The 18278-nt window shown below is 59.8% G+C and overlaps 1 protein-coding gene and 1 long non-coding RNA gene across 2 annotated transcripts; one reads left to right on the top strand and one right to left on the bottom strand.

Annotated features, from left to right (window-relative positions):
* The first annotated feature begins 2059 nt into the window (after window positions 1-2059).
* On the top strand, window positions 2060-4567 carry LOC119567846. The gene is made up of 3 exons (XR_005227817.2): window positions 2060-2280; window positions 3116-3214; window positions 4315-4567. It is a non-coding gene; the product is annotated as an uncharacterized LOC119567846 (long non-coding RNA).
* Window positions 4568-16948: 12381 nt separating this feature from the next.
* On the bottom strand, window positions 16949-17829 carry ZFHX2 (zinc finger homeobox 2; the record flags this gene model as incomplete). The annotated part of the gene is given in 1 exon segment (XM_037877094.2): window positions 16949-17829. A coding segment is annotated over 1 exon segment (549 nt).
* Between the last annotated feature and the right edge of the window lie 449 nt (window positions 17830-18278).

The following is an 18278-nucleotide window of genomic DNA, read 5'->3' as shown; positions in this document are numbered from 1 at the left end:
CCCCCACCCCCCCCGCCCCGCCGGTGCCCCTCACTCCCGACCTGCAGCCCCCCCCCCCCCGCACCCCCGCACTGCCGATGCCCCTCACTCCCGCCCTGCCAGTGCCCCTCACTCCCGACCTGCAGCCCCCCCCCGCACTGCCGATGCCCCTCACTCCCGCCCCGCCAGTGCCTCTCACTCCCGACCTGCAGCCCCCCCCTCACTGCCGATGTCCCTCACTCCCGCCCTGCCAGTGCCCCTCACTGCCGATGCCCCTCACTCCCGCCCTGCCAGTGCCCCTCACTCCCGACCGGCAGCCACCCCCCCCCCGCACTGCCGATGCCCCTCACTCCCGCCCCGCCAGTGCCCCTCAGTCCTGACCCGCAGCCCCCCCCCCGCCCTGCTGGTGCCCCTCACTCCCGCCCCGCAGCGCCCCCCGCCCCGCCGGTGCCCCTCACTCCCGACCTGCAGCCCCCCCCGCCCTGCCAGTGCCCCTCACTCCCGACCCGCAGCCCTCCCACCCCCCCCGCCCCGCCGGTGCCCCTCACTCCCGACCTGCAGCCCCCCCCCCGCACCCCCGCACTGCCGATGCCCCTCACTCCCGCCCCGCCAGTGCCCCTCACTCCCGACCTGCAGCCCCCCCCGCACTGCCGATGCCCCTCACTCCCGCCCTGCCAGTGCCCCTCACTCCCGACCGGCAGCCACCCCCCCCCGCACTGCCGATGCCCCTCACTCCCGCCCCGCCAGTGCCCCTCAGTCCTGACCCGCAGCCCCCCCCCGCCCTGCTGGTACCCCTCACTCCCTCCCCGCAGCGCCCCCCGCCCCGCCGGTGCCCCTCACTCCTGACCTGCAGCCCCCCTAGCCCAGCCCTGGGCCCCTCCTGGCCCTGCTGGTGCCCTTCGGTCCCTCAGCCTCCTGTAGTTCGCCTGGCACTGGATTTTCTCTGTTATTTCCGTCTGTCTGTGCCCATGTGATGGGGGGGCCGTGCCAGCCCCATCTGTCCTCTCCTTGCCCTCACCACCCACGTGAATTCGCTCCTCAGTTAACTGGATTTCTGTCCCTGGTGATTGGGGTGTGGGGGGCAGGGTATTTGGGGGGCCTCGCCCTGGGGGTCCTTAAAACAAGAGAAAAGGCTGAAGTCATGAAGGCGGAGTGAGGGCCGCAGACCAAGGTGGAAGGAAAGGAGCCAGGGAGGGGCAAGCGGGAACGAGGAAGGAAGAAGGGCTGAGGGAGAAGCCCGCGGCTTCGGGGGCGTGGGGGGGGGTGTCTTCACCTGGCAACAGGAGGCTGAGTGAGACTCAGCAAAGGGTTGCCTGTACTGCACAGCTTACTAACACGGGCCCCGCCAGTCAGTGAGAGAACCCAGGAGTCCGGGCTCCCAGCCCCTCCCTCCCCGCTCTAACCACTACACCGCACTCCCCTCCCAGATCTGGGGGATGGAACCCAGGTGTCCTGGCTCCCAGCACCAGCCTGGGAGTTTTGTTTGTCTTCCCGCATGCCGTTTTCTCCTTCTTTCTTCCCCTTGTATCCCCTCCCTCACCCCCCCTCCCCTGCTCCGGAAGAATTTTAATTAGTGTCTCAGGTTTAATTAATTCAGATGCTAATTAACAAGGCAGCGGGGGGGGGGGATGGAGGGCCCAGATTGGGGGGGGGGAGGGGGGTGGATGGGCCCAGCAGGCTTGGCATGATGCCACCACTGTCTGGGAGAATGGGCCGGAGTGGGGGAGGGGAATGGACAGAATGAAGAAGGGCAGCGGGCGGAGGAGTGATGGGGTGGCTGTCTCCCCGCCCCCTCCGGGTCCAGAGATGGGCACCTGCCAGGCCAGGCAGGGAAAGAGGGAGCGAGAGGGTGGTGAGATGGCATGAGAGTGGAAGCGGGAGGGAGGGAGAGCAGAGGAAGTGGGCGGGCTGGCCAGAGCGAAAGAACAAGGCAGGCGGAGAGGAGGGGCTACAGCATCTGCCAGCCCTGATGCCCAGAGTGACGCTGTGCGGGGGGAGGGGCACCAGCTGCCAGGGAGATGCCCCCTCCCCCCACGCTGCGGCATGGCTTGGTGCCACCCAGGGAGGGGGAGGGGGAGGGGGAGAGCCCGGCGGGCACCCTCGCGGGGGGGAGGTGCCAGCCTTGTGCCCATGGGGACACAGCCCCCCCCCTCCATGTGCCAGCCCCCAGCCAGCTGGCACTGAGTCAAAGGTGCCGGCTGGTGGGCGCGCGGGGGGCGGGGAGCGGCTGGCACACAGCCCCCAACACAGACACGCAGAGTGACTGGCATGGAGCACTGGCATTGTCAGAGAAAGAGATGGGTGTGTACAGGGCTGGATCAATAGCATGGGGATGGAGGGGGCGATGGAGAGAAACAGGGAGTGCATGGGGGTGGAGAGATGGGTGTGCACAGGGCTGGCTGGCTAGATAGAAAAAGGGATGTACAGGGATGGGTAGAGCGATAGTCAGGGGCGTACGGAGATGGACGGCTAGGTTAGGCAGGTAGCTGGGGGAGAGAGAGAGGGGAGTGGGGAGGGAGGGAGGGATGGATGGATACCTATGGAGGGCAGGACAGAGAGAACTGCAGAGGTGCAGGGTTAGCGGGGTGGGGAAGGAGGGATGGAGAAATGGCGGGGGAGTGAGTCTTTCCGTCTCCAGGCCGGGAGGGGAGAAGGAGGCTCAGAACCAGCCATTGAGAATTTTCAGCACTTTTAATATTTCCGCTTTTCTCTCTCCTCCGCGTCACCTACCCCTGGGTACCACGGCCCTTGGCACCCTCCAAGTGGGGCTGCCATTGTCCGGCGAGTGAGCCACCTGCCTGACCCAGTGCTGCCGCAGAGGCAGCGAAGAGAGAAAGAAGGCCGGCCAGGCCCACCCAGGCCCAGCCAGCCACAGTGGGGCACCATGGGCAACAGCTGGATCACTGAGAACCAGGGCTGGAACAGAGAGATGGGGACAGCCCAGAGAGAAGAGAAAGAGCGATCGATCTATCACCATTCACCCTCTCTGTCTGTCTGTCTGTCCATCCCCATCCACCCCTCTCTCTCTCTCTATCCCCATCCGCCTCTCTCTCTCTCTCTCTTTCTATCCCCATCCGCCTCTCTCTCTCTCTCTCTCTTTCTATCCCCATCCGCCTCTCTCTCTCATCTCCCGCAGAGACTGGCTGAGGAAGAGGAGGAGAAGTCACCGGAGGAAGATCTCAACCCCCCTATTGGTCCTGCCACCTGGACACAAAGAGTCTCTTCGTTTCTCAGGGTGAGCGTGTGGTGGAGGGAAGGGACGCGTTGGCAATAGCAGAGGTGGGAAAACCAATGGAGGTGTTCAAGAAAAGGGGAGGTTGGGCATCTTCGCAGCCGTGCTTCCTGATTGGCCAAGGGAGTGATGTCCACACCTGTGAAAAGTGAATACCGTGTTCGGATTGGCTGAGGGGATGAGATGACAAAGGGTGTCTTGTCTGTACTACTCCTCAAGGGCCCTTCCCATCCTTTCATCCACCTTTGGCCACTAGAACAAGCCAAATGGGCTCAGAACTTTCCGAAGTTTCCCAGCCGGACAAAATCATGGCATCCCCCAAACACCAGTTCCAGGCAGCCGCTCCATGGGATTCCCCTCCTGCGGGGCACAGTGGCCTTGCAATGGGATGGGGCAGCTGGGATTTCCTGGGAAGCAGAATTTCCCAAGGATTTTCTGTCTGGAATACCAAAAGGATGGGATAAAAATTTGGATTGTCATTTGGATTAGGCCGAAATATTTCCATTGGGTCTTGGTGAAACATTTCCATTAGACATTATCCTTTGGATTATATTATATTGAGATAGAGCGGTAGATTAGATAGAGGGGGTGCATGGGGATAGATAGATAGATAGATTAGATAGATATGTAAGGGGATGGAGGGATAGATGAGATGGGTGTAGACGGGGATGGATGGATGGATGGATAGATAACTAGACATGTGTCTGGAAGGAAGGATGGATGGATGTGTAAATAGATGTGTGTATGGGGATGGTTGGCTGGCTGGCTGGGTAGATAGATGGGTGTAGATGGATGGATTACATAGATAGCTGAGGATGGGGCTCAATGGATGGATAGATTAGATGTATGGATGTGTATGGAGATGGCTAAATAGAGAGTTTAGATTAGGTGGAGATGTATGGGAATGGAAGGATAGATCAATAGATGAGTGTGTATTATATATATATATATATAGTCTATCTTTTAGAAAGATATCTAATCTAATCTAATGTAATTCCTTATATATTAAAGTCAAAACAAATTTATTCCAGAGAAGTGTTTCCATGAAGTTTTTTCGATGCTTTGGACACACAAATTTTCAGGGATTTTCTTCTCTCGGGCAGACTCCATCCTTCACTTCGCATCCCAGTCCGGGACCAGAGGAAATTGGGAAAAGCCGGGATTCCCCTTGGAAGGGAAAACATGAGATTCCACCAGCTCCTTTCGGGGTATCAGATTTGGGAGACCTTCGAGTGCATGTAAATGATTTATAAATGCAATGGGACAAAGGCAAGCCACTTTGCAGTCAGTGGAAATCTGGGAATCTCCTGCAGGCTGAGGACAGTGGAAGGATCCAAAGAGCAAAAAGATCCCAGCCAGAGGTGAGTGGAAAATGTCCCTTCGTGCACATTGGTTCTGAAAGAGAATAAGTGAAAACTATGGGATGGGCCATGGCTTGGTGCCGGGCGTTCCTGGGGGCTGGGATATAGCAGGGGATTGGGGGGAGCAAGGATGTGTCTCAGTGCTGGAGGTTCCCAGGGGCTGGGATATAGCTGGGGGGGACGGGACGGGTCGTGTCTTGGTGCCAGGCATTCCCGGGGGATGGGATATAGCAGGGGGAGGGTCATGTCTTGGTGCTGGGGGTTAACGGGGGGATGGGATATAGCGGGGGTGGGTATGGGGATATGTCTCGGGGGTGGGGGTTCCTGGGGGCTGGGATATAATGGGGGGCATGGCTCTGTGTTAGGGGTTCCCGGGGGCTGGGATATAGTGGGCGGGGGGAAGGGGCTGTGTCTCGGTGCTGGAGGTTCCTAGGGGCTGGGATATAATGGGGGTGGAGGGGCCATGTCTTGGTGCTGGGGGTTTCCGGGGGCTGGGAAATAGTGGGTGGGGGGGAGGGGCTGTGTCTCGGGGCTGGAGGTTCCTGGGGGCTGGGATACAGTGGGTGGGGGGAAGGGCCATGTCTCAGTGCTGGGGGCTCCTGGGGGCTGGGATATAGTGGGCGGGGGAGGGGCCATGTCTCAGTGCTGGGGGTTCCCGGGGGCTGGGATATAGTGGGGGGGGGAGGGGCCATGTCTCAGTGCTGGGGGTTCCCGGGGGCTGGGATATAGTGGGCGGGGGAGGGGCCATGTCTCAGTGCTGGGGGTTCCCGGGGGCTGGGATATAGTGGGAGGAGAGGAGGGGCCATGTCTTGGTGCTGCGGGTTCCCGGGGGCTAGGATATAACTGGGGCCCAGGGTTGTATCTCGGAGCTGGGGGTTCCCAGGGGCTGGGATATAGTGGGCGGGGGGGCCCGTATCTCGGTGCGGAAGTCCCAGGGGCTGGGATATAGCTGGGGGCCAGGGCCATATCTCCATGCGGGGGTCCCAGGGGCTCGGATATAGGGGGGCGCCAGGGCCATATCTCGGTGCGGGGGTCCCAGGGGCTGGGATATAGAGGGGGGCTGGGGCTGTATCTCAGTGCTGGGGGTCCCAGGGGCTGGGATATAGAGGGGGGCCAGGGCCATATCTCCATGCGGGGGTCCCAGGGGCTGGGATATAGCAGGGTGCCGGGGCCGTATCTTGGTGCTGGGAGTCCCAGGGCTTGAGATATAATGGCGGGGAGGGAAAAGGGCTGTGCATTGGTGCTGGGGGTTCCCAGGCGCTGGGATATAGCCTGGGACAAGTAGCCATGTCTGCGTTTGTGTCTGTTCCTCTCTGTCACGGAGTGTGGGGGAGTCAGGGCCCTGCACCCCTCTTCCTGTGATTCCCCGGGACTCTCAGCCAGCCACTAACACAGAGGGTTTATTAGCCGACAGGAACACAGGCCCAAACAGAGCTTGTAGGTACAACCTCAGTCAGGTCCCTCTGGGGGGCAGGGAGCTTAGACCCCAGCCCTGGGGCTCCCTCCGTTTCCCCAGACTGCTCCAAACTGAACCCCTCTCCAGCCATCTCCCCCCCGCCTCCCCCTCGTTCCTCCTCCAGCCTTTGTCCAGTTTCCCAGGCAAAGGTGTCACCTGGCCCCAGCCCCCTCCTGGCTCAGGTTACAGGCTCAGGTATCGTCCCTCAAGTCAAGTCACCCCTGCTCTCCCATCCCCAATGCCGACAGTCCCGGTAAAACTCCACTGTGACACCCCCAGGTCAACACTCCCCCCTCCCTGCTGCGTCACATCTCTCCCCCCTTCGAGACTGAACGGAGCGGGGTCACGCTGACCAGTGACCTGGGGAAGTTCAGGGCCCCCTTGTCCGCTATCATGTTGGCACTTCCCTTCACGTGGACCACGTCCATGTCGTAATCCTGCAGGAGCAGGCTCCACCTCAGGAGTTTGGCGTTGGCTCCTTTCATCTGGTGCAGCCAGGTCAGGGGAGAGTGGTCGGTGTACATGGTGAAGTGTCGCCCGAAGAGATAGGGCTTTAGGGCCCACACCATGGGCCCACACCATGGCCAGGCTCTCCTTCTCGATGGCCGCGTAGTGTTGCTCCCGGGATAGCAACTTCTTGCTCAGGTACACGATGGGGTGTCTCTCCCCCTTTTCATCCTCCTGCGTTAACACCTCCCCCAGTCCCGTGTCTGAGGCGTTGGTGAACACCACAAAGGGCTTGTCAAAATCTGGGTTTGCCAGAACCAGGCCCCTAACCAGAGCCTCCTTCAGCACCCGGAAAGCCTCCTGGCACTGCTCGGTCCAGACCACCTTGTCTGGCTTCCCCTTCTTGCATAGCTCAGTGATGGGGGTGGCTATGGCGCTAAAGTGGGGCACAAATCTTCGGTAGTATCCTGCCAACCAATAAAGGCTTGGACCTGCTTTTTGGTGTGGGGAGCGGGCCAGTCTCTGATCACCTCCACCTTGGCTGGTTCCGGCTTTAGGCGGCCTCTCCCCACCCGATGGCCCAGGTAAGATACTTCAGCCATCCCCACCTTGCACTTCTCCTCTTTTACAGTCAGCCCAGCCCCCTGGAGTCGGTCCAGCACTTGTCTAACCTGGGACACATGGTCCTCCCAGGTCTGGCTAAAGACACAGATGTCATCAATATACGCTACGGCAAAACTCTCCATCCCCCTCAGTAGCTGGTCCACCAGGCACTGGAAGGTGGCTGGTGCTCCCTTGAGGCCGAAAGGCAGGGTCAGGAACTCATAGAGCCCCAGAGGGGTGAAAAAGGCCGATTTCAGCCGGGCATCTGCATCCAGCGGCACTTGCCAGTAGCCCTTTGTAAGGTCCACGGTGGTAAGGTACCGAGCTCCTCCCAGCTTGTCTAGGAGCTCGTCAGGCCTGGGCATGGGGTAGGCATCAGATACAGTGATGGCATTGAGCTTCCGATAGTCCACACAGAACCGGACCGACCCGTCCTTTTTGGGGACCAGCACCACCGGCGAGGCCCAAGGGTTGGCCGATGGCTGGATCACCCCCAAAGCCAGAATGTCCCGGACCTCTCTTTCCAGGTCCTGAGCAGTTTTCCCTGTGACTCGGAAGGGGGAGCATCTTATCGGCGGGTGCGACCCTGTCTGCACCCGGTGGACAGTCAGATTAGTGCGTCCAGGCTGGTTGGAAAACAGCTGTCGGTACGGATACAGCACCCCCCTGACCTCAGCTTGCTGGGCAGGGGTGAGCTGATCCGAGAGGGGAATTGTTTCCAGGGGGGAACCAGCTCTGGTCCCAGGGAATAGATCTACTAAAGAGTCATCTCCCTGCTCCTCCCACTGTCCACACACGGCCAACACCACATTCCCTCTGGCATAATAAGGCTTCATCATATTCACATGGTACACTCGGCGGTGGTGCGCCCGGTTCGACAGCTCCACCACATAGTTTACCTCGTTTAGCTGCTTGACAACCTTGAAAGGGCCTTCCCAGGCGGCCTGTAGTTTGTTCTTTCTCATGCGGATGAGAACCATCCCCGGATCCCTGGTGGCGTAGGCACGGGCCCGCGCCGTGCGGTCATACCAGACCTTCTGCTTCCTCTGGGCTCTGGCCAGATTCTCCCTGGCCAGGCCCATGAGTTCAGCCAGTCTCTCTCGGAAGATCAGGACATACTCCACCACTGACTCTCCATCGGGAGTGGCCTTCCCCTCCCACTCGTCTCTCATCAGGTCCAGGGGGCCCCTTACCCTCCTTCCATATAACAGTTCAAAAGGTGAGAACCTGGTAGACTCCTGGGGTACCTCCCTGTATGCGAACAGCAGGTGAGGTAAGTACTTGTCCCAGTCCTGCGGGTGCTGGTTCATAAAGATTTTCAGCATCATCTTTAGCGTCCCATTGAACCTCTCCACCAGCCCATTGGACTGGGGGTGATAAGCTGAGGCCCAGTTGTGCCGGACCCCACATTTCTCCCACAAGCACCGGAGCAGGGCCGACATGAAGTTGGAGCCTTAGTCTGTCAAGACTTCCCTGGGGAACCCCACTCGGCTGAAAATGGTCAGGAGCGCATCCGCCACAGTGTCTGCTTCAGTGGAAGCTACGGGCACTGCCTCGGGGTAGCGGGTGGCGAAATCTACCACCACCAGAACGTATTTCTTCCCCGACCGGGTCGTCTTGCTGAGAGGCCCCACGATGTCCATGGCCACCTTCTGGAAAGGCTCCTCTATGATGGGCAAAGGTCTCAAAGCTGCTTTCCCCTTGTCCTGGGCCTTCCCTCTGACAGGGGTCACAGGATCGGCAATACTGCCGGACCGTGGTAAAGACCCAAGGCCAGTAAAAGTTCTGTAGCGACCTCTGCCGTGTGCGCTGGATTCCCTGGTGCCCTGCGAGGGGGATGTCATGGGCCAGGTACAGGAGCTTGCGGCGATACTTCTGGGGGACCACCAGCTGCCTCCTGATCCCACAGGACTCCACTTCCCCTGGGGGAGCCCGTTCCCGGTACAGGAACCCCTTCTCCCACAGGAACCTCTCCTGGCAACCTCTTCTCATGGTCCGTCCCACACTGAGGTCGGCCAGGTCCCTCAGCTTCCGCAAGGAGGGATCTTTCCTCAACTCGGCCTGGAACTCAGCGGCTGGGGAAGGGATGGGGACCGGTTCCCTCTCATTGGCCGGGTCTGAGGCCACAGCCTCTCTGAGCCGTGCCCCTCGGTGCTCCCTCCCCACCAGGGTAGGATCCTGCGCCTCCGGTGTGGTACCCTCCCCAAGTTCAGGGTGCAGTGCCCCTCGCCGGCTCTGGCTACGGGTCACAACCAGGGTGGTCTGGGGGTTGCTTGGCCAGTTCTCTAGGTTCCCCCCCCCATGAAAACCTCAGTGGGCAAAGGGTCGTGCACCCCCACGTCCTTGGGGCCCTCCTTGGCCCCCCATTTCAGGTGTACCCTTGCCACGGGCACCTTGAATGGGGTCCCACCCACCCCCATCAGGGTCAGGTAGGTGTTGGGCACCACCCGATCTGGGTCCACCACCTCGGGCCGGGCCAGCGTCACCTCAGCACCTGTGTCCCAGTATCCATTGACCTTCCTCCCATCCACCGCCAGGGGAACAAGGCACTCTCTCTGGAGGGACAGCCCCGCGCCCCCGTAAACCGAGCACCCTGAGTCTGGAGCATCCAGCCCCCAGGAGGAGCCGGTCTGGGAAACTCCTCCCTCTTGAGCAGGTGGTAAGCTGTCAGCCCCCCTTGCCTGGGAAGCCTGCCCCTCCTCCAGCTGGATCCCTGCCCAGTTAACCCTGTGTGGGTTTAGTCTGATCAGTCTGTCCTTGAGCTTGGGGCACTGGGTCTGTATGTGGCCTCTCTGGCCACAGTAATAGCAGCTCATGTCTCGTTGGTCCCCTCAAGCCGGTCGGTTGATCCTGACGCCGGATATTCCCCTTGGGAGGGAGTTTTCCATATTCCCCATTGGGAGGTCCCAGGATGACTCTCTCTTGGCATCGTGGCAGTGGTGGGCCTGTTCCTTTGGGACTCCTCCCTGCCACCCCCTGACCAGCTCTTCAGAAACTTGTCGGCAAGCTGCCCTGCGCATTGCGGGTTCTCTGGCTTTTGTCCACCAACCATAGCCTCAGGTCGGATGGGCACTATTCATACAGTTGCTCCAGTACGATCAGGTTAAGCAGGTCCCTCTTCGTCTGGGCCTCATCTGACTACTTGTGGGCATATCCCTGCATTCAGAGGATCGGTTCTAGATATGTGACCTCAGGGGTTTTATGTTGACTCTGGAACCTTTCCCAGTACATCTCGGGAGTCAGCCCAAACTCGTGGAGCAGGGCCTTTTTGAATAGTTCGTAGGCCTCTGCCTCCGCCCCTTCCATTCATCTGTACATCGCCACGGCTTTGGGGTCCAGTAAGGGGGTGAGAAACCGGAGCCTGTCTGCCGGGTCAACCCTGTGCAGCTCGCAGGCCTTCTCAAAGGCCATCAGGAAGTCATCTATGTCCTCCCCTTCCTCACGCTGGGCCAGGAAGCACTTATCAAATCTCCACGCAGTCCTGGGTCCCCCCTCACTCACCGCAGCCGGGGCCCCGCTGCTCCTCAGCCTGGCCAACTCCAGCTCATGCTGACCCTGTTCCTCGCCATCCTCCCGCTCCTTCTCCTGATCTTCCAACTCTTTCAGTTGTAGCTCTCTCTCCCATTCCAGCCGCCTCAGCTCCAGGGGTGGTTGCAGGGGTCACAGTGCCCTCCGTATTCACGGGGTTCCTCCCAGCCCCTCCCCTAGGCACAGGATGCCCTCTGCAGCCTTCTGACCACTCCCAGCTGGGACAGATCCTGGTGCCCACGCTGCATCTGCAGGGCTGCTTCCCTCAGAGGCAGGGATCGGTTCATCCGAGCGATCCTCCTCCTGCAGCTGGGCAATCAGCTGTTCTTTGGTGAGCCACCCAATGCGCAGCCCCCGCTGCCTGCACAGCTCCACCAGGTCACTCTTAAGGCACTTATTAGACATCTTCCATCTGGTCACTCACAGGCCTGTGCGCTCGCAGCTCCCCACGGTTTCCAGGAAGAACCCCTAGCGTGCCAGCCCTTCTCCAGGTCACCACCTCTCTCCCAGGGTCTAGCCGCAGACTCCTCTGCCCCTGGGACCGCTCGCTGCAGTCCCCAGGGGGACCCTGTTACTGCGACAGTCCTTCTTGCTGGTCTCATACTCCCAGGGGTTAAGCATAGCTCCTCTGCCCCCCAAAACTGCTCCTCTCTGAATCTTCAGCACCCCTGGTCCCCGTCAATCCCCCTTTGTTTTACTGCTCCGCAGTCACTTACTGCAGGAAGTGCCGCCCACAGGGTGCAGTAGATCCCACCGCTTCCACTAGTTGTCATGGAGTGGGGGGGAGTCAGGGCCCTGCACCCCCTCTTCCTGCTATTCCCTGTGACTCTCAGCCAGCCAGTAAAATGGGTTTATTAGACAACAGGAACACAGTCCCAAACAGAGCTTGTAGGTACAACCAGGACCCCTCAGTCAGGTCCCTCTGGGGGGCAGGGAGCTTAGACCCCAGCCCTGGGGCTCCATCCATTTCCCAGACTGCTCCAAACTGACACCCCTTCCAGCCGTCTCCCCCCGGGTCCTCCTCCAGCCTTTGTCCAGTTTCCCAGGCAAAGGTGTCACCTGGCCCCAGCCCCTCCTGGGCTCAGGTTACGGGCTCATGTATCGTCCCTCATGTCACCCCTGCTCTCCCATCCCCAGTGCTGACAGTCCCAGTAGAATGTCCTGTGACACCCCCAGGTCAATCCGCCTCGCTCCCTGCTGCCTCACACTCTCGGGTATTCATCCATAATTCTCCCATGCATCCCGTCACGCCCAGCATGGATATTGACCAGTTTCCAGCCCAACCCAGGTCCTTGTCCCATCCCGCCTTCCCCCATCTTTCCCCTGACCCGCGGTAGAGCCACTGGTCCAGTCTGCACAGAGCTGGTGCGCTATGAAAACCACGGACACAAAACCAGTCTGCGAATTTGTGGCAATGTCTCCAGATACCTTTTGTCAACCTCCCACCTCAAAAACAATCCCAGGGAAATCGTGGCATTTTCTCCCACCGGGTCCCAGCATTTTGACGTTTCGGTTTTGAACGACTTTTTCTCTCCCTGTCCCCTTAGTTCCATTCCAATCACCAATGAACAGGCCCGATTGGATGCAAATGGTCACAACTGATGCCAAACTTTTCAATTGTGTCCAAAAACCGCACCGTCTTGTGCCACCCGAACTCAACTTCTTTTGACTTTTCGACTCATCGAAAGGTTTGAAACAATTCATTTTCGCGTCCACCCAAAATGAAGATTTTGTTCAATTTTTCCCAGTTGCCACCTGGACGATGTGTTTTCCACCCGTCTTTCCCTTTGTGCCCCAAATCCTGCCTCCTTCCCTTCACCCTGAGAGTTTCCACTTCCATCATCTCTATTTTTTCCATCATTTTCCCTTCTTTGAACCTCTCCCCAACTCTTTTCTCCTCCTCCCCAAAGACAGGTCCTTCTTCCCCTCCTTTGGCAAAAGATCCAATTGTTTCGGGTGGGAACTCCAGCGAAGAGGAGAACAAGAAAGGCAGGGCAAGAGAATGAGCATCATGATCCGTCTGTTTCTGGGGCACCTGGCACCGGCCACTGCCGGTAGACAGGACATTGGGCTAGATGGACCTTTGCTCTGACCCAGTATCTTATGTTCTTCTCACATTGGGGTCGTTTCGTGGTTGATAACCCCAGGCCCCACAAAGGTGAATCCTTTCTGCCCAGCCATGGCACCAGTTGGGCTTCAAGATATTTCACCTGGGATGTAAAATTGATTGAGCTCTCAGGAGCTTCGTGGGTACCACAATTCCCATCAACGGTGAGGTATCTGGGTCGACCAATGGTACGTACCGAAACAGCTATTACCGTGAGACCTGAGCACCTCACAACCTTTCCCGCATTTACTCTCGCAATACCCCTATCAGGTAGTGAACTGTGAAGGGAAGCAAGAAGGGAAACTGAGGCACGGAGTGGTTAAGTGAGTTGACCACGGTCATACAGGGAGTCTGGGGTGGATCAGGGGTTTGAACCCAAGTTTCCTGAGTGCCAGCCTGGTGCTAGATCTGGTAGAAAAATTACCTGATAGAGCAATAATCTTAAATAATCTAGTACTTAGTGTATGTATACATACAGAAATAGATTAAATCTTTTAATATTCTATGCTATATTCAATCATACAGAGCGATGGATGGGAATTGGATTTTCCGTTTATGGGAAATTGCTTAATTAAAAAACAAATGTGAAAAAACGGCAGGAAAACCACAATGTTCACAGTTTCCCACTGAACGAAATTGTGAAAAAAAATCACTTTGGGTGGATTGAAATGTTGAGGGCTTTTCCCCGATAAAATCAAAATACCCTGCTTGGCGGGCGAGCTTTTTGAGCGGGTTTAAAGGCACCCCATGGATTTTGTTTCGGAACGTTTTCCCGCCGTCGTGGTTTCTTCCCTCCATGAAGTGTTATCGAAACGGACAGGTCGGTCGAAATCTTTTCAACGAACGCGGCATTTTTGGCCAACCACCGGTTCTGGGCGCGAGGGGGAAATTCACCACCCTGCTGCATCCATCACCTGTCATACTGTATAATCCGATATCGGCTATTTATTTCTGGGCCCAAATCGGAAGGTCCGGTTGAACGGAATCACCCCGGTTGACAGGGGATGGTTTTTCACTTATCAAAGCAGAACAACTGGCGAGAGGCGCCAGCGGGGGCCGAGGTGGCTAGGTCCAGGCTGTGTTGTGGGGGTGAGTCCTAAGGGGTAGAGCACTGGACTAGAGGCCAGGACTCCTGGGTTCAATTCCGAGCTCTACCATTGGGTGACCTTGCGCCGTACCTCAGTTTCCCCATCTGTGAAGTGGGAGAGGATGACCCGGCCCCCTTGGGAAAGTGCTTTGAGATCTGCACATCCGGGTTCTTCAGCTCTTTGGTGTTGGTGGGGAGGGAAATGTGGGGTGGATGCGGGAACCTCTCCCCCCCCACTGTACTCCTCCTGTCTCTTTCGTCTTCTCTTGCCCTCGGGTTAGAAAATGCCAGGTGGGCGCTTTGCGGAAGGGGTTGAGATGATGGGGTGGGAGGAAGGGAGGGGGTGGGGCGGTAGGCTGGGATGAAGCGGGATGAGGGGGGAGGGGGCCGGTGGTGGGAGGGTGAAGTTGTATGGCAGGAGGGACGGGAGGGGCATGGGGAGCTTGGGGCCCATATGGGGGGGTGCATGATGGGGAATTGGGGGGACCTCCCCCCCCCCGTATTCCCAAGACTATTTCCTGACTGCCCGGGGTGGATGAGGCTAGATTTGGGGGGGGAGAGGGAAATAAAGCCAGGGCTCATTTTGGTGGGTCATACCAAAATGGCACCCAACTGGTTCCTCGCCATATGCCAATCCCCACAGGCCCACCTCCTTGTTCACCCCACCTCATTTTTGCCTCATAACCCATGACCCCAACTCCACTGGCCCCACCCACCTCCTTAACCCCACCCCTTCCTCCATTGACCCCGCCCACCTCCTTAGCCCCACCTCTTCTCTGCAGGGGAGGAGGCGGGGTCTGGAGAAGGATGTGGAGTCTTCTTGTGCTCCCCCTCCTCCCATGAGAGGCGGGTCAAAGAGAAAGGGGCGGGGTCAATTCTAGTCACAAAAAAAAAGCAGAACTAAGGGGGGGAGGGGGAACCAGGGAACTGGGAGGGACTAATGGAGGAAGGGGTGGGGCTAATGGAGGAAGAGGTGGGGCCAATGGGGATCAGTGGAAGAAGGGGTTGGGCAAAAGGAGTAGCTCTTAGGAAGCGGGAGGGGCCAATAAGGGGAGGAGTTCAATTAAGGAAGAAGGGGAGGGGCTAATATAGGAAGGGGAGGGGCTAAGGAGGCAGAGACAGGGCCCGATGGGGAAAAGGGTGGGACCAGGGTGAAGAGAGGGGTTGGGGGAGCTCATGGAGAAAGGGGTGGGAAGGACCAATGGCAGAAGGGGCGGGTCTAATTGAGGAGGGGTGGGGCTTATGGCAAAAGAGGTGAGGTCAATGGGAGAACAGGGGCATCTGTGCAGGAGTGGGGAGAGCAGGGAAAGGGGCTGAGGTGGAGGGGCAGAGCTAGGAAAGAAGGGGTGGAGTCAGCCCAGAGGGGGAGGAGCCTTGAAGGGGGCGGGGCTCCTTCCACAGGAGGCGGAGCCAGGGGTGGGAACACACAGGACAAATCCCCTAAAACAATGGGAATTTCCACCATCTCCGTCCACTTTCTCCTTCTGATTCTTCTCCCCGCTTTGTCCATCCGCTCCATGACCCAATGCGCCCCCCCCCCCAACCCCTCTTTTCTTTCATAGCATTTATTTTCAATTCCTTTTATTTCCTTTTGGGGGGGATCTTTTCCCTTGTCCCCCCTTTTCTTTAAATACACAACAAACGCCGGGTTTTTTGGTGCTCCGGTGAGGAGGGCGGGTTTGAGGCGGGGGGGGGGGCACAAGCCCAAGTTTTATTTCCCCCCCTTCCCCCCCCCATGGTTTGTAGTACGTTTGGTTCACAGCGACGAGCGGGCTCGCAAAACGGCCCCTTCCCGTCGTAGAAATGAATCGATCCTGGGGTGCAGGGGACACGGGGGGGAAAAAGTTTAAAACTACCCGACCGGGTGACGGAAATAAAATCATTCCGACGGGATGAGGCGGGGAAGGGGGGCAGACCCAGCCCTTTGCCGTCGGACGTTGGGGTGCGGCCTCGGGCTGAGTTCTCTTTTGGGGGCGGAGGCGTCTGTCAGGTCCTCGCTCGGGTGGTTGCGCGATTGGTGGGTTTTTGGTTGCGGTAGGAGAAGCTTTGGCTTCGCGGGGCGGCAGGTGGGGGGTGAATTCGTTCCCTCGTCCGGCGGCCTGGGTGGATGGGGAGGAAGTTTTTTTGGGGGGGGAACCGGGCACATGGGGATCTTTTAAAGCCTTTGAAGGATTGAGGGTGGGGGGGGGCGCGTCCGTCGATCCACGCCCTCCTCCCCGCCCCGGGTCGCCCCGGAAGCACTGGGGAGCGAGGACTGGGCCTGCAAAGCCCTCGGCCGAGAGACCGGCGGGGCGATGGGCCCCCGGTCCCCTGTTTGGTTGGGGCTGGAGCCAGTGTCTGTCTGTCCGTCCGTCCGTCCCGACGAGTTCTATACACAATGGGCGGAGCATGCTCAAGGGGAGGAGAAGAGGCGGGATTTCGGGGGGGGACGGATGGGGGGTCCAGGGGTTCCCCCCCGCCCGTTTTTCATTTCCTTGAGTTTGTCTCTCATGCTGTCCGTTGAGTTGAGTTTTGGTTTTGGCCTGTCTTGATCGGTAACAGTACGGGGCATGTGCTGGGGGGGCAGCCTGGGGGGCACCTGGGAGTTGGCATGGGGGGAAGGGAGGCTGGGGGGGAAGGGGAAGGGAAAGGCTGGGGGAGGAGAGGGAGGTGGTGGGGTGGGTCATGTGGAAGCCCTGTCTCATGTGTGGGGGGGGGCAGAGTCTGAGACGTCTCTGGGGTGCACAGGGAGCATATGTGGGACCGAAGGCTGGGGGCATTTGGGGGAGCCTGCGTGGTGGGAACATGCCTGACACATGTGTGGAGGGTGGGGGTGTGTGGGGCCAGCTGTGTTGGGAACACGCCTAGCACACGTAGGGCCACCTCGCCAACCAAGAAGGCAGGGTGTGTGCGTTCAATTCACGCCCCCCCCCCACACACACACGCACCCAGCAGTGCCAACTCCCTACATCTGGGTTGGGAGTATGGGGGAGGGGCAAGGGGGGCACAATCGGAGCTGGGGAGGCAGACTGGGGGGTATGTGGATATGCTGGAAGCTGGCAGTGGGTGTTCCGGGTTGGGGGTCCCTCAGGACACGGGGCAGTCCTGGGTTGGGGTTCCCCAGAGTGAGGGGGCTTGGGGGCTGGCATTGGGGGTTCCAGGCTGGGGGTCACCCAGGGCGGGAGGGTTCCGGGAGGCGGGGGGGGGAGGGTCCAGGTGCCCCCCATCTCCAGCTGCACCCCGCGCTGTTCATAAAGCTAGAAGCGTGGTCGAGGTAGAGTTGCTTTTTGGGCTGGGGTCCGAGTGAGGTAACTTTGCTTCCTCTTTGGCAAAGGCCGGGGTGGGGCCAGGGAGCGGGGCCGGCGGCGGGGGCGGGGCCGGCCTGGCGGCGGTGGGCGCTGGAGCGGAGGTGGGCCCCCAGCGCCTCCCGCCCGCTTACCAGCACCTCGCACGCCAGGCAGTGGTAGGTGCAGACGGGCACCCGCAGCGGGGCCGGCGCCGGCTGGCCGTAGTAGCAGAAGCCGGTCTGGTGGGCCGCGGCCGCCGCCTCCCCCTCGAACGCCGCCTTGCACTGGCGGCACAGGTAGTGATGGGCCACGTCCACCGTGGAGACCCCGGCCGGCTCGGGGGCCTCGGGGGCAGGCAGCAGGCTGCCGGGCAGCAGGCTGATGAGGGTCTGAGGTATGACGGGATTCATGGGGAACAGCCCCTTCTTCATGCCGTACAGCTGCTGGAAGTAGCCGCCGGGCAGCGGGGCACTGAACAGAGAGGCCGGGGCCCCCGCTGGCACGGAGAAGGGCAGGAACTGGGTGCCCAGGACGGTGGGCACCGTCGGCTTCAGACTCTTCAGGGTCTTTAGGGTGGGCGAGGTGGGGTTGGCCACGGTGCTGGGAAGTCCGGTGGCTCCGGCGACGGACACTCCGGCGGCTCCCGGCTCTGGCTGGGTCTCCCCGGCGGGCTCCAGCGCTGAGCCGAGCTGGCTCTGAGGTAAGGGACATCCTGGCGGCGTGGAACCCAGGAGTCCGGTGCTGGGGGCGGCGGAGGGGCCTGCTCAGACGAGGGGGAGGGGAAAAGCATTGCGGGGAGGTCAGCATGGTGGGCTGAGAGTCCCTGCCCCTCCCTGCCCACCTGGTCCCACTCTATCTGTGCCCCCCCCCCGGATAACCGTGGGAGCTCCACCCCAACCCAGAGAGGGAAGGAAGTTGGGAAGGGGGAGGGGAGCGGGGGTGTAGGAAGCTGGGAGTGGGAAGGGAAATACGGGAGGAGAGGGGAAGAAGGGTGGGAAGCAGGGGGGCACCGCTAGAGGAGAGGGAGTGGGGTGCATGCAGAAGGGGGACAGGGGAGGTGGAAGGTGGGTGGGCCCGGGGCGGGAGAGGGAGGAGCAATGTTGAGGCATGGGGTCAGTAGGAGGACGCTGGAAGCAGGGGCAGGGAAGCCACTTCCCCCCCTTTCCCCTCCCCCCACTGACACCACTCACCTCTCCATGCCCTTCCACTCAC

The sequence above is a fragment of the Chelonia mydas genome, chromosome 13 (assembly GCF_015237465.2).
Source record: "Chelonia mydas isolate rCheMyd1 chromosome 13, rCheMyd1.pri.v2, whole genome shotgun sequence".
Lineage (NCBI taxonomy): Eukaryota > Metazoa > Chordata > Testudines > Cheloniidae > Chelonia > Chelonia mydas.
Note: the sequence above shows the minus strand (reverse complement) of the source record. Positions and strands in the feature narration are given on the sequence as shown.